At 41.6% G+C, this 14,337-nt stretch overlaps 1 protein-coding gene across 4 annotated transcripts in view; it reads left to right on the top strand.

The window, feature by feature from the left end:
* The window catches only part of HEPHL1 (hephaestin like 1), a 66,410-nt gene that overhangs the window by 15,162 nt on the left and 36,911 nt on the right, over positions 1–14,337 (top strand). For all 4 annotated transcript variants that reach the window (XM_073337319.1, XM_073337329.1, XM_073337339.1 and 1 more), the window contains exons 2-6: positions 1,591–1,835; positions 6,135–6,347; positions 7,991–8,170; positions 9,751–10,005; positions 11,176–11,344. In XM_073337319.1, the coding sequence (XP_073193420.1) occupies positions 1,591–1,835; positions 6,135–6,347; positions 7,991–8,170; positions 9,751–10,005; positions 11,176–11,344 (1,062 nt within the window). The remainder of the gene's footprint in view (positions 1–1,590; positions 1,836–6,134; positions 6,348–7,990; positions 8,171–9,750; positions 10,006–11,175; positions 11,345–14,337) is intronic.

Here is a 14,337-nt window from a genome sequence, read left to right on the forward strand (position 1 = left end):
GAGTGAATTTGTGTGGGGGGGTGGAGGGTGAGAAAACCTGGATTTGTGCTGGAAATCACTTTAGATAAGCTATTACCAGCAGGACAGTGGGGTGGGAATAGGTATTGTTTCATATTCTCTGTATATATAAAGCCTGCTGCAGTTTCCACGATATGCATCTGAGGAAGTGAGCTGTAGCTCACGAAAGCTTATGCTCTAATAAATTGGTTAGTCTCTAAGGTGCCACAAGTCCTCCTTTTCTTTTTTCTGATTTATAGTGATAGTCCTGATATTTGGGGCTTTGTCTTATATAGGCACCTGTTAGCCCTTACCCACCCCAATTTTTCACACTTGCTGTAGGTTCACCCTAGTCTAGGAACAAAGAATGTAGGTTGTCCTTAAAAGATGTGTGGGGAGGGGGGACTATATCCTGAAAAACAATGACCCTGAAAAAGATGTAGGGGTCATGGTAGTTAACCAGTTGAACACGAGCTCCCAGTGCAATGTTGTAGCTAAGATGATTAATGCAGTTCTTGGATGTATAGGCAGGGAAAGATCAAGGAGTAGAAAGATGGTATTACCTTTGTATATAGCATTAATGAGACCATTACTGGAATACTGTGTCCAGTTCTAGTGTCCACACTTCATAAAGGTTATTGAAATATTGGAAGGGTTTCAAAAAAGAGCTACAAGAATCATTTGAGTTCTGGAAAACATGCCTTCTAGAGAGAGACTAAAGAAGCTCAATCTATTTAGTTTATCCAAGAGAAGGTTCAGAGCTCACTTGATCATGATCTACATAGAGAAGAGATTTCTGATTGTAGATGTCTCTTTAATATACTTGAAAAGGGCATAATGAGATCCAGTTGTTGGAAGTTGAAGCTAGACAAATTCAGACTAGAATTAAAGCACAAAATTTTAAGGGAGGATAATTAATTATAGCAACAATTTACCTAGGGATGTGGTAGACTTTCCAGCACTTGAAGTCTTCAGGTCAAGTCTGCATATCTTTCTAAAAGATATTCTGTAGATCAAATGGAAGTTATGGGCTTGAAGGGGAAATTATTGCTGAGGTTGTTTAACTTGTTTTATGCAGGAGGTCAGACCAGATGATCATAATGGCCTCTTCGGGCCTTGAAATCTATTAAACTGGTGCCTGAATTAATTCATTCTCTTTTCCCATTGCTAGAGTGGGGACTGTGCTTTGCTTGCCTTCTTTTTGGGCTCCTGAGCAGATGGGGATTAAGCTGTGAGCTTTCTTCCTTCTGGTCTTTTTGCCAAAGCGGGAATTGAGTGATGAGCTGCTGGCACTACACACAAACACCTAAATGGCAGAACCTTAAGCAGTTGTTTGTCTTGCTTGTGCTTAAGGCCAACCCTGATAGCATGACCACTACTGTTGCATAGGAGGGGACTTTCATCAGTGTAGTACAGTAATGTAGGACCTGACTCCTCAGCCTTTATTCAGGTTGAGTAGCTCTGTGACTTGTCCCATTGAGTTCAGTGGAACCACTTGCATGAGTTGGTAAGTACCAACTTTTGCGTAACTTTAAAAGAGTATTTCTGTCTTTAAACTTTTGTCTTTAAACTGTTTCCCCCTCCATTCTATAGACATGCGAGTGGGTTTGTGAAGAGAGGAGCCAACAGAATAGGACGTATTTACAAGAAAGCTGTTTATAAACAGTTCACAGATGGTACCTACATGCAGGAGATTCCTAAGCCATCCTGGTTGGGGTTCCTCGGTCCAGTGATGAAGGCTCAAGAAGAGGATATCTTTGTTGTTCACTTAAAGAACTTTGCTTTCCGTCCATATTCTTTGCATCCACATGGTCTCTTTTATGACAAAGATTCTGAAGGTAAAAACCAGATCTCAGCTTCACTCCATACCTGCCCCTTCTGACCTCTCCTCCCTTGCCCTGCTCTCCTCACTCTGCTTCCCCTCTCTTTTTTCTTTCTATTTAGCTAATCTCCTCCTAAAGTAACCCCTGTCCCCACCCCACCCCAAAAAACCCTATGGCGCTAACCTGACATTTGCCACCATCACATTATTCACTGTTTATGTGTTATACCCCTTCCCCCACCCAGTTATCTGCCTTGTCTATTTCAGCAATATTGTCTCATTGTTTCTTTGTATTCCCCTGTCTTTGCTTATTTCTTATATTTAAATTGCAAGCTCTTTGGGGCAGGGACTATCCTTTTGTTTTGTGCACAATGGTCCATGACTGGGGCTCCTAGGTGCTTCATGCAAATAATAAGTAAATAAATAATTGTTGTTCTGTCTCATTTCTCTTTTTCTACCCCCTTCCCTTTGTGGAGTGAATATACTGGATAAGGGCCCTGTCCAAAGCTGATTGAAGTGAATGGGGAACTTTCCATTGACCTTAATAAACTTTGTATCAGTTCCTAATAAACTGACCAGTATTGTTAACCAGTAACTTAAAAAAGGAACATTCTCATTTATTATGTTTTTAATTTTTAGGATAATTAGCTTCTTCCTGCCTTGCTTGCTTTTCTTAGTAAAAATATGACCGTCTAAATCCTCCTCTCTAATCCATATGAGAGATCTTGGCTGCAATGATGTGTTCTCTCTATACACAGCTCCCAGGGGCAAATGACTAGGCTTCTATAGCTCTTTGTGGGGCTACAACATGCGATGTCATTTGCACAAGGAGGGATATTGATTTGAATGCAAAATTACATGCTGTGTGCATTTTCTCCTCACCGCTGTCATCAACACTTTCAACAATTTTAAGGCCAGCAGGGATAATTACCATCACCTAGTCTGACCTCGCATAACACACACCATAGAAGATCACCCAGTACTTTCTGCACCAAGCTCAATAATTTGTGGCTGAACTACAGCCCGTCCCTTAGGAGAAGCACTGTGTGCACCCCAGTGCTAGCTCAGGGCCCTGTCTCAGCCCCGCATCTTTCTTTAGTGTCAGATATTTTTGTTTTTAATTTGCAGGTGGGAGTTCTAGGGGGATATCCTGGCCCTGCTGAAGTCAATGGGAGCTTTGCCATTGCCTTCAGTCATGTCAGGATTTCACCCCGAGTTTTTATTCTTCTCATTTCAGTGCTTAAAGCAGTGTACGTTTTGGGCCAGCTCCTCAGCTGATGTAAATCAGTGTAGCTCCATTGTCTTTAGTGGAGTTATGCCAGTTAAGGCAATGGAGCTACAATGATATATACCAGCTGAGGATACGTGTGTGTGTGTGTGTGTGTCGTACCCCCCCCACACACATCTGGCTAGCTAAGTGTTGATATTGATGCCCATCATGGTATTATCTGAATATTGGTGGTTTATAAGGTGCCACAAGTCCTCCTGTTGTTTTTGCGGATACAGACTAACACGGCTGCTACTCCGAAACCGGTGGTTTAATTAGTACGCAGATACTCATTCTGCATTAAGTAAGTTAGTTAAATTAAGTAAGGACTAAAATTCTAAATAAACAAATACAAGTTTTAAGGGATTTTCAAGGTTCCAAGGGTTCTATAAGGTTCCAAAGTATATTAAACTATGTAATTATATCAATATTGGACAGAACACAATGCATATATTTAATTATTGCAACATCTATGGGTATGTGTGCACTGCAATTAAAGGTGTAACTGCAGCACATGTAGACATATCTGAACTAGGTTTGGTCTAGCTAGCTCAAATAACAAGGGCTGTACAACCTTGCCCAGGATCCTGGGTATGTACTCAAGCCTCTGGCCCATGCTGCTGCTCATATGGCCATGGCTTCACTGCTATTGTTATTTGAGCTAGTAGATTAAAGCAAAATTGGGTATGTCTACATGGGGTCAGTCCCAGTCACACCTTTGATTGCAGTGAAGACATACTGTATGTAATAATACATCATATTTGTGTGTATGTCTCTATGTCCTCCCACAATGTATACATGTGCAATGGCAGCCAGTTCAAAGGACTCACCCTGTACTGGCTGCAGCCATTTTCTTCTCTGACACAATTGTGTATTTGCATGGGTTGACACTTGAGCTGTCAATTAATTGCAGTTCATGCATATGAATCACACAAAACAAATTAACTAGGTTAAAAAAAGTCACGATTAATCAGAGTTTTAATGACACTGTTAAACAATAATAGAATTCCAATTTAAATTTATTATAAATATTTTGGGATGTTTTTCTACATTTTCAAATATGACTTCAATTACAACGCAGATTACAAAGTGTACAGTGCTCACTTTATATTATTTTGATTACAAATATTTGCACTGTAAAAAAAAAAATAAAAGAAATATATTTTTCAGTTCATCTCATACAGGTCTTTCCTACTTCGTGTTCAGCCAATCACTAAAATAAACAAGTTTGTTTACATTTACAGGAGATAATGCTGCCCGCTTCTTATTTACAATGTCACCTGAAAGTGAGAACAGGCTTTCACATGGCACTGTTGTAACCAGCGTTGCAAAGTATTTACTTTTCAGATATGCTAAACATTCATATGCCGCTTCATGCTTCGACTTGTAGGCTCTAAAGTTTTACATTGTTTTGTTTTTGAGTGCAGTTATGTAAAAAAAAAAAAATTCTACATTTGTAAGTTGGACTTTCACAATAAAGAGATTGCACTACCGTACTTGTACGAGGTGAATTGAAAAATACTATTTATTTTATCTTTTTTACAGTGCAAATATTTGTAATCAAAATAATATAAAGTAAGCACTGTATACTTTGTATTCTGTGTTGTAATTGAAATCAATATATTTGAAAAGGTAGAAAAATATCCAAAAATATGTATAATAAATTTATATTGGAATTCTGTTACTCTGTGATTAAAATTGCGACTAATCACAACTATTTTTTTAATCTTATGGTTAATTGAGATTATTTTTTTTAATTGTTTGACAGCCCTCATTTATAACTGAAAGAAAGAAAATCATTCACATTCAGCATCACAGAAGTATATGAGACCTGACCTGGCTTCCTTGGACAGTTCCAGTGAGAAACTGAAAGATGTTGAGTTTAGCTAGAGACTGTCTCTGTATCACAGTGAACAGGGGAACAATGTGTGCAAAACTTTAATCATGAAACCCCAAAGTTGTGCCAGGTTCACCAAAAAGTTTTGTGAACTTTTTAGCAAATTTTGGGTAAAGATGGGCCTGAATCAAAACTCCCCACCCAACAGCAACATTTTGAAAGTCTTTGAATTCAAAACCCAACTCTGTAGATAAATTTTGAAAATGGCCCCTATCTATTGTGATGGAATATACCCCTGTGCTCACACCCTACATCCTATTGTAATAATGTTTGGGTGAGGTATGCCATGTGAGGTATCATTTAAAAACTTGTAATTTGCTGATCAGTAATACCATGGCAAAATGCACATAGCAGCATTGTATATGTGAAGTTATAAACATAAGATGAGATGACTAAAAGTATGTTTTCCAGATAAGTCTGGGAAGTGACCAAACCAGTTTCTCAGAGACAAGGGGCAGGCTGACAGCTCAGCCAGGAGTAAACAAGGCTGATGGACCATTACTTGTAAAGGGCACCTTAGGTTACACAGCTACTTATTAGTCTGTATTGTGCCTCAGTAAATCACATCTATGATAGCAGGCTGAGCCAAAACCCCAGATTTAAATACCCCAAATTAAATGGTTGGGAGTAGGATGCCTCCTAGGAAGGTATGCATTCATTTGGGTGTGGGAGCCAGGCGCACGGGCCAGTCCTGCTGTCAGCTGAAGAGCTGCCATCGCAGGTATGTCAGGTAGCATGTCTCAGGTAGCTTGTGCAGATTTTTATCCTAGCAGCAGGCACAGCTACTAGGATGGAAGCAGACCGTTTCTTTGATGTATCTTTCTGCATTGTGTATGCTTCTTTTATCTTTTACTCTTTGATCTGTGGAGCCAACCTCTCAAAACAGATCAGGCGTAAATCAACATTACCAGTCTGTTGAACGTGATGTCTTTTGAAAATTATACTTATTAATATTGCGGAAGGCTAATCTCAGAATTATGTCTTGATTTAATGATTCTGTGTTTGCAATTGCTGCTGTCATTGGTCTGTTTGTGAAATACTTTGTTAGGTTATTTACCAAAAATGTAACAAAAAGAAGTAGTTCCATACTTATCTAGTGTAACCCATTTTTCCAATATGTTTGGCCTTAAACTCCCTTTTTTTCACATTAGGAGCCCTCTACCCAGATGGAACAAGTGGCAAAAGCAAAGAGGATGATATTGTTGTTCCTGGTGGAAATTATACATATACATGGCCAGTGAAGAAAGAGTATGCCCCCACTTTGGCAGACCCAACCTGCCTGACTTGGATTTACCATTCGCACATTGATACACCTCGAGATATCAGTTCTGGGTTAATCGGACCATTGCTGGTTTGTAAAAAAGGTACAGCGCTGAAAATACCGAGAAAGCCCCTCTGCCTGTTTTGGCATCTTAATAATCGTTTTTGTTTATAGGTGTAAATGTTACAGGCTTGATTGTGTCGGTACGTAGCTCATAGTAAGGGGCAGTTTATAGTTGTACCACTCTAGGAGCACCCCAGGCTTGGAATTGTGGCTCAGGGACAATTCCCTTGCTACTTCCCTCTTGCTCTAGAGGACAGTAATGTGTGACTAGCCTATACATCCACAGGATCCTTGCTTCAGTTAGGGCAGAGGTTGCATAGTGTGTAGTGCATTGCAGATGAGACCACATGTCAAAAAATGAGGACCAAAATAAATATTATTTATAATATTTATAAACAGCTGCCTCATTCACAGAATACCATCCAGTCTGCCAGCTGAACCGGGCAGTGGTTCTGTGGAAAAATGGCATGTGATCATGTCATGAAAGGCTGTCATCACAGGCGCTGACTTTCTTCTTTCTGGGTGGGTGCTCCACCTCTTCCCCCAAGTCCCCACCCTCACTCTGTTTCTTCTCGCCCCTGCTCCGTCCTTCCCCTGAGTGCGCCCTGCCCCCACTCCGCTCCCTCCTCTCCGCACCTCCTACCTGCCACTGAACAGCTGGTCAGCAGGTAGCTGGTGGGTGCATTCACTATTTTTTTTTTTTCATGGGTGCTCCAGCCCTGGAGCACCCACGGAGTTGGCACCTATGACTGTTGTACAAGGGACAAGTGTTAAGTTGTGCAGGCAACCTTAACATTGGCATTTACAGACTTATAAGTGTGCTTCAGTTAGGAACCTTAATGTTTTTCTAATTCAGGCTTTTTTGTATGGAATATATCTTTATATGTTCATGCATGTCGAATCTTCAGTGTACGGGAATGTGCTCCATACATCTGAAATGATAACCGGGCCCATGTATTTTACATACAAAATGTATGCCTACCTTAGGGCAATCTTTGTATTTCCTGAGGAAGAGGGAGACTTTGCTATGAAAGGGGCTAACCTAATCTCAAACCCAGCCTGCCTCATTAGAGTGCCTCAGAGTCATTCTTCATAGGGGAGCCTATGAAATCGTCCCATCTACCTGTATATATGAAGCTGAATTAACATTCCCAGTATCAGAGTAGCAGCCATGTTAGTCTGTATCTGCAAAAAGAAAAGGAGTACTTGTGGCGCCTTAGACTAACAATTTATTTGAGCATAAGCTTTCGTGAGCTACAATTCACTTCATCGGATGCATTCAGTGGAAAATACAGTGGGGAGATTTATATACACACAGAGAACATGAAACAATGGGTGTTACCATACACACTGTAATGAAACACCCATTATTTCATGTTCTCTGTGTGTATATAAATCTCCTCACTGTATTTTCCACTGAATGCATCCGATGAAGTGAGCTGTAGCTCAAGAAAGCTTATGCTCAAATAAATTTGTTCGTCTCTAAGGTTCCACAAGTACTCCTTTTCTTATTCCCAGTATCGTCATTCATTCAAATAATTATGCTGAAATTGGTCTGTAAAAGTCTTGCAGCTTAATAAAGTACTTCAGAAATATTGTACATTCAGACTTACTGGAAGAGGAAACATTTAAATTTAATTAACGCTGAGTTTATTTTTTAGTACTTTCTTGTTTGCTGTTTAGGAAGTTTAGATGATACCTTGATACAAGGCACTGATGCTGCTAAAGGCTTTGCCCTGATGTATAGCATTGTAGATGAAAATCTCAGCTGGTATATTGATGCAAATATAAAAGCTTTCTGCTTGGACCCAGCCACGGTTGACAAAGAGGAAGAAGGTTTCAAGAACAGTAACAAAATGCATGGTGAGCAGCCACTATCAAGTACAACCTGTCCTACAATAGCGCCTAGACTGTTTTCATGTCTGTAATATATTGCTGTTCCTTATAAATGCCTTTTAAATGTCTTTCCTTTCTCTTCAATTGGGAAGAAATGAAAGCATAGGCTGTGGGTGGGCCAGACTATTACCCCATTGTACTTACAGAAAGCCTCCCCTCAAGTCTATAAGCAGCATGGTATGTAGGGCACAGGATCCGAAGAAGGAAGCCTGGCTCCTGTGCCCATCTCAGCCACTAGTTTGCTATTTGAACTTTGGCAAATTGCTTAAACCCTTGGTGCCTCAGTTTCCCCACCTGCAAAAGAGAAATGATGAGACTGACCTTTCGTAAAGCACTGTGAGATGTACTGCATAAAAACACTACTGGAAGTGGAGAGTGTCCAAGGCTCAAAAGTGCTTTACAAATAATGGGCCAGATCCTCAGCTGGTATAAATTGGCATTGCGCTATTGCAGACAGTAGAACTACACCCTTTTGTATCAGCTAAAGATCTGGTCCAATGAAGTTAGCCTCTTCGCTCCCTGCAATGTAGGTAGGTGGTACTGTAGTCACTTTGCATGTGGAGAGTCTGAGGTAGAGAGAGATTTAACTTAATCATTTTCAAATCTGAGTGCCTACAGTTAGGCACCTAAATCCATGTTTTCACACCTAAATAAATGGCCAGATTTTGAAGTAACAGAAATGTGGAATCTCCATCAATGGAGGCTTTTAAGAACAGGTTAGACAAACTCTTGTCAAGGATGGGGTAGGTATACTGGGTCCTTTTTGAATACAGGGGGATGGAACTCTCAAGGTCCTGTTCAGCTTTACATTTCTATTATTCTGTGATTTTCAGAGGTGTTGCATACCCACAGTGTCCATTAACTTCAAAATCAGGCCATTTATTTAGGTACTTAACGACAGATTTCAGTGAAAACTTGGCGTAAGTGACTTCCCAAGATCACCTAGGAAGTTGGTAACAAGTAGCGATAGAAATCCAGGTCTCTGGATGCCCAGGCCTGTGATCTGACTGCAAAGTGCTCCTTCCTCTTTCTCACCTGGAACCATTGCTGCAACGTTTGCACTCTGGTTTTCAGGCGCAGCAGCCGCTCATCCTTTCAGAACTGTTCTTCATCTGCAACTAATACATGCTATTAATTATTTATATCTGTATGATCGTAGTGACTAGTCATGGACCAGGACCCCGCTGTGGTAGGTGCTGTATAAACATAAACCAAACAGACAATCCCTGCCCTAAAGAGCTCATTATCTAAGTATAAGAAATAATAGACTAGATGGATATAGACGCACAGATAGGACGGCACAAAGAAATGAGACAATACTGGTACAATCTCTGCACACTAGCGGCCTAACCGTTGTCAACTTTTTGGAGACATGGAAAAGGAGAGTTTTGAGGGGGGGTTTAATTGCCTAACTTGGATATGGTCTCAGCATGGACATTCTGAGGGTTTATTTTAAGGACCAGGCATTTACATTCTTTAAATAAGAGTCACTAGCAATCTGTGCTTCTACTTTGTATCTTATGGGCTGTGTTTTGTTTTGCTTTTAGCTATTAATGGCTACATTTTTGGAAATCTCCCCACCTTGGAGATGTGTGCTGGTCAATCCGTGTCCTGGTATTTGATTGGAATGGGTAATGAGATAGACATCCACTCTGCATATTTCTATGGCCATACCATCATTAACAGAGGCCACAGGGCAGACGTCGTCAACCTGTTTCCAGCAACCTTCATTACAGTGGAAATGATTGCAGGGAATGTTGGGAAGTGGCTGTTAACCTGTCAAGTAAATGAACATTTACAAGGTACAGTGATACAGATCTGGCAAATCTTTCCAGGAAGATGCCAAGTTAGATTATCTACAGTACATATTTCAGACTCAAAAAGAGGAACTCAATGAGCAGGCACAGAATTGGGGGGCCTACATTTTCCGAGGACGTTAATATCTTACACTTGTTTCATCAAATAAATCTTGTGAGTCTTATTTCAGTCATTGACAAAAAGCTATATGAGGCCAAATCATCAGCGAGTGTAAAACTTCACTGATTCATGTGAGTGAGGATGAGTCACACAAGAAGGGTTATTCACACAAGATCCAGCCCTAGCTCAGTACTTGTTGTGTATATTGGGGCTTTTGGTGAGCAATGAATGAAGGGTCAGGCCCTTTCTTTGCACTGTCTTGTGGAATATAGACTCTTAAAGTCATGTCAGGTAAAACATTTCACACTTTTTCTTTTTAAAGAAATCTAAAAAAAACTGTCTGTTTCTAAAAGGCCAGCGAGGGGCCTTTGCATGAAAGAACTTACTATTATTATTAAGTACTGTTTAATAATACAATACCCAGCTCTGGGTCTCATTGTCCCAGCATTGTACAGACCAAATATAAGAGAGAGTCCCTGTTCCAAAGAATTTATAATCTCAGAGTCTGATCCAGAGACTCCCATTGACTTCTATGAACTTTGGATCAGGCAATCCAGGCTTGATTCTGCAAGGTGCTGAGTGCCTCCCACAAGATGCTGCCCACCCTCTCTACTCCTGTTGAAGTCAGTGAGAGGTGAGGATACTTCATACCTTTCAGGAGGTGCTCAGTGCCTCAAAGGACCGGACCCTAACAGCCAGATTCTGCCATTCTTACTGAAATCAATGGGAGTTAAGCGCATAAATATACCTTTGAGGATCTAGGCCTTGACTAGTACCTTGCTCCATGAGTAGTCCCTTTGATTTCAGTGGTATTACTTGTGAAATAATGTGCCATGCTAAAAAGAGTAAGGGTGGCAGAATTCAACCCCATATAAATTGGGGAACTCTTTAAAAATGTAAATTTGTCCAAACAATCCAAGTCATTTCTCCCAGTCCATGTAGTTCACCTTCCTCTACCAAAGCTAATGTACATTAACTTTGCACCAAAGAGATGCCTGAAATGGTGAAATTTGCACTGTCTTAAGAACTGTTTGTGGATTCTGTCTACATTTTAGCTGGTATGAAGGGGCTGTATAATGTTCAGATCTGCCATAAAAATGTTTCTCAGCCTTCATTGACTGGTCAGGAAAGAAGATATTTTATTGCTGCTGAAGCCGTGTTATGGAATTACGGCCCTGAAGGCTATGACAAATTCACGGGGCAGGCCTTGAATACCACTGGCAGGTACGTGTCCCAGCCTTTCATTCCTACTTTTAATGTAAAGAGTATGGGTGGATTTTCACACCACCCTAGCAGATTTGTACGTTGGATTATCATTCATTAAAAATGGGCGTCCAAATCCCTTGAGTGCCTTTGAAAATCTCAACTGTTGTCATAGGTTGCCATAATGTGAAATCTTTTTTTTTTTTTAATTTCTGTTGATGATGCTGCTGCTGCTGCTGATGAGATTTTATATTAGGATATTGCTCAGAGACCCTAATCTGGATCAAGGGCCTATTGTGCTAGGTGCTATATGGACACTTAGGATGACACAGGTCCTGCCCTTTAATATTTACACTCACTAATGTCTTGCCTTGAGTTACAATGTAACACAGAGTGAGCACAGATTTGTGAATTTGGTTTTCTAGATATATTAATACATGTAACTGGCCCTTTCATGCTAAATAATGTGTATCTAACTCCTTTGTGTTACAAACCCAATTTATATGCAAACCTCGCGCACCCATGACATGTAAGCAGGTGAAGCCCTGATGAGCCACACCTGGGTTGAATCAGGTGATCCCAGGGTAAAAGGTCGCTGGAAGCTGCAGCAGTGTCGGGCTGAGAGAGTACGAGAGCAGTGCCCGAGCTCCAGCTAGATGGGTGGGGCTTATGATTTTGGACTCTGTCTGGGGGACTCATTGAAGACTTTTTGGATTTGTTTGTGATTAAGGACTCTTGAGGTTTGTGTGAACTTTATTTGACATTAAATCAGTCCCAGAAAGGGGTGCTGTGAGCCACAACAGAGACTGTCTGGAGCGCGTAAGGGTATGTCTGCACTGGAATTAGACACCCACAGCTGACCCGTGCCAACTGGCTTGGGCTTACGTGGCTTGGGCTAAGAGGCAGTTTAACTGCAGTGTAGACATTCAGTTCTGGGACCATCCTGCGTCTCAGGGTCCTACAGCCTGGGCTCTACCCCGAGCCCAGAAGTCTACACTGCAGTGGGAACAACCCCATAGCCTGAGCCCCATGAGCCTGAGTCAGCTGCCACGGGCCAGCCATGGAGTTTTGATTGCAATGTAGACATACTGTAAGGCAGTGGTGGGCAACTTGTGGTCCGCGCTGCTTCCCACAGCTCCCGTGGGCCACGAACCGCGGCCACTGGGAGCTGCGGGCAGCCGTGCCTGCAGACAGTCAACGTAAACTAACTGTCTCACGGCCCGCCAGTGGACTACCCTGATGGGCTGTGTATGGCCCGCAGGTTGCCTACCGCTGCCCTAAGGTAAGGGGCCTGTAAGATGGGGCCAGTAAGGACAGGGTACCTGTAATGGGACCCCTGGCCATGAGGGAGTGCTCTGTAAGCTACCACATCACTACACCTCTCCTCTAAAAAGTGACTCCTCTAGTTGCACTGCAGCCCAGTGCAACACTGCAGTACTGGTTCAGTGCACACATGTTGCTGAAGGAAAAGGCCTGGGCAGGGACTATCGAATAGTGGAAGTAAATATGTGGCTACTCAGGTTGTGTTGGTGAGAGGGTTTTGGCTTCTTTGACAATGAGCTGATGTTCCGGGAAGGAGGATTACTGTGATGGGATGGGCTCCATCTATCAAATACTGGTAAGCGCATCTTTGGACATTGTCTGGCTAAGCTGATTATTTTATTTGGCATATGCAATCTGGTCAAGCCAAGCCACAGCATTCTTATCAACAGTGTTCAAGGCATGAAGGCCTCCAGGAAGTGGAGTCATTTTGCAGTCCTCTCCAAACCATGTTATGGTTTGTGGCTGCCCACATTGACATGGTGGACTGTCTCTAAAATGCCACTGAAATTCTGCTGCAACACAAATTCCATGTCCAATACAAAATCAGTTGAGAAGGCTCCATTGCCTTCATGGTAAATCAAACATGGGTTAATATTGAGTGGGGTCCAAGACAAGATAATTATTTGTCACTTTCTCTGCGCACCATGAAGCTCACCACACATCCTCTACCGTAAATCCCTTATTTAGTAAATTTATCCACAACAGGCGCTATGAAGGCAGACAGCCATATGATGGATTAAACAAGTCTTTAGTTAACAGCAGATGTGGCATATTACACAATTTTGTCATGAGCTTTGTTGCACTTTCCTCTCTGCAAACATTGGATGGAGCAATATTGCAGAGAACTGGTAACCATGGTAGAGGAGTAGATTTAAGTGTGCCTGAAATAATACACACAGTGAAATTAAGTTATACATCAATCATCCTTGTGTGAGATGAGCTAGCCCATACTGGAGCACACTACTCTGCCACTGAGTAACTGAGTGCCAAGGCTGAAGTGCATAGTGTTGGCGCCCTATGTCATTTTGGCCAGTTTTATGAGCAGGTTGTTGTGCGTTTTGACCTTAGTCGCTGTCTTTTTAAGATTATCACAATGAAGATCAAAACGCACAACAACCAGCTTGGAAAACTGACCAGAGCAACATGGGATGCCAATGCCCAAACGTTACACAGTTTAGCCTTGGCACTCTGTTACTCAGTGGCAGAGTACTGCAAACTTGATAAGGAGAGCTTTAAATTAGTTTCTACAGGGGATGGTGACAAAAATCCATCTAATGTGCATCCAGGCTCAAATAATGAATGACAAGGGAAAGGGGCTAATTTCTGGAGAAGAGACTAGAAATCTCAACTGCATTAAAAAGACAAGAGGAAAAGCAAAAGGTCAGTCTGCAAAATATCTTTGATGCCTGTATACAAATGCAAGCAGTATGGGAAACAAGCCGGATGAACTAAGTCATGGTATATGAATAAAATTATGACATAATTGGCATTACAGTGACTTGGTGGGACAATTCCCATGATTTGAGTACCAGCATTGAGGGATATAGCTTGTTCTTAAGGGATAGGTATGGGACAAAGGGAGGAAGTGTTGCATTGTACATCAAGAATGTAAACACTTGCTCCAAGGTCCAAGAGGAAGTGAGCGACAGACCTACTGAGAGTCTCTGGGTGAGGATAAAAAGGGAAAGGAC

This window comes from Lepidochelys kempii, chromosome 1 (assembly GCF_965140265.1).
Source record: "Lepidochelys kempii isolate rLepKem1 chromosome 1, rLepKem1.hap2, whole genome shotgun sequence".
Lineage (NCBI taxonomy): Eukaryota > Metazoa > Chordata > Testudines > Cheloniidae > Lepidochelys > Lepidochelys kempii.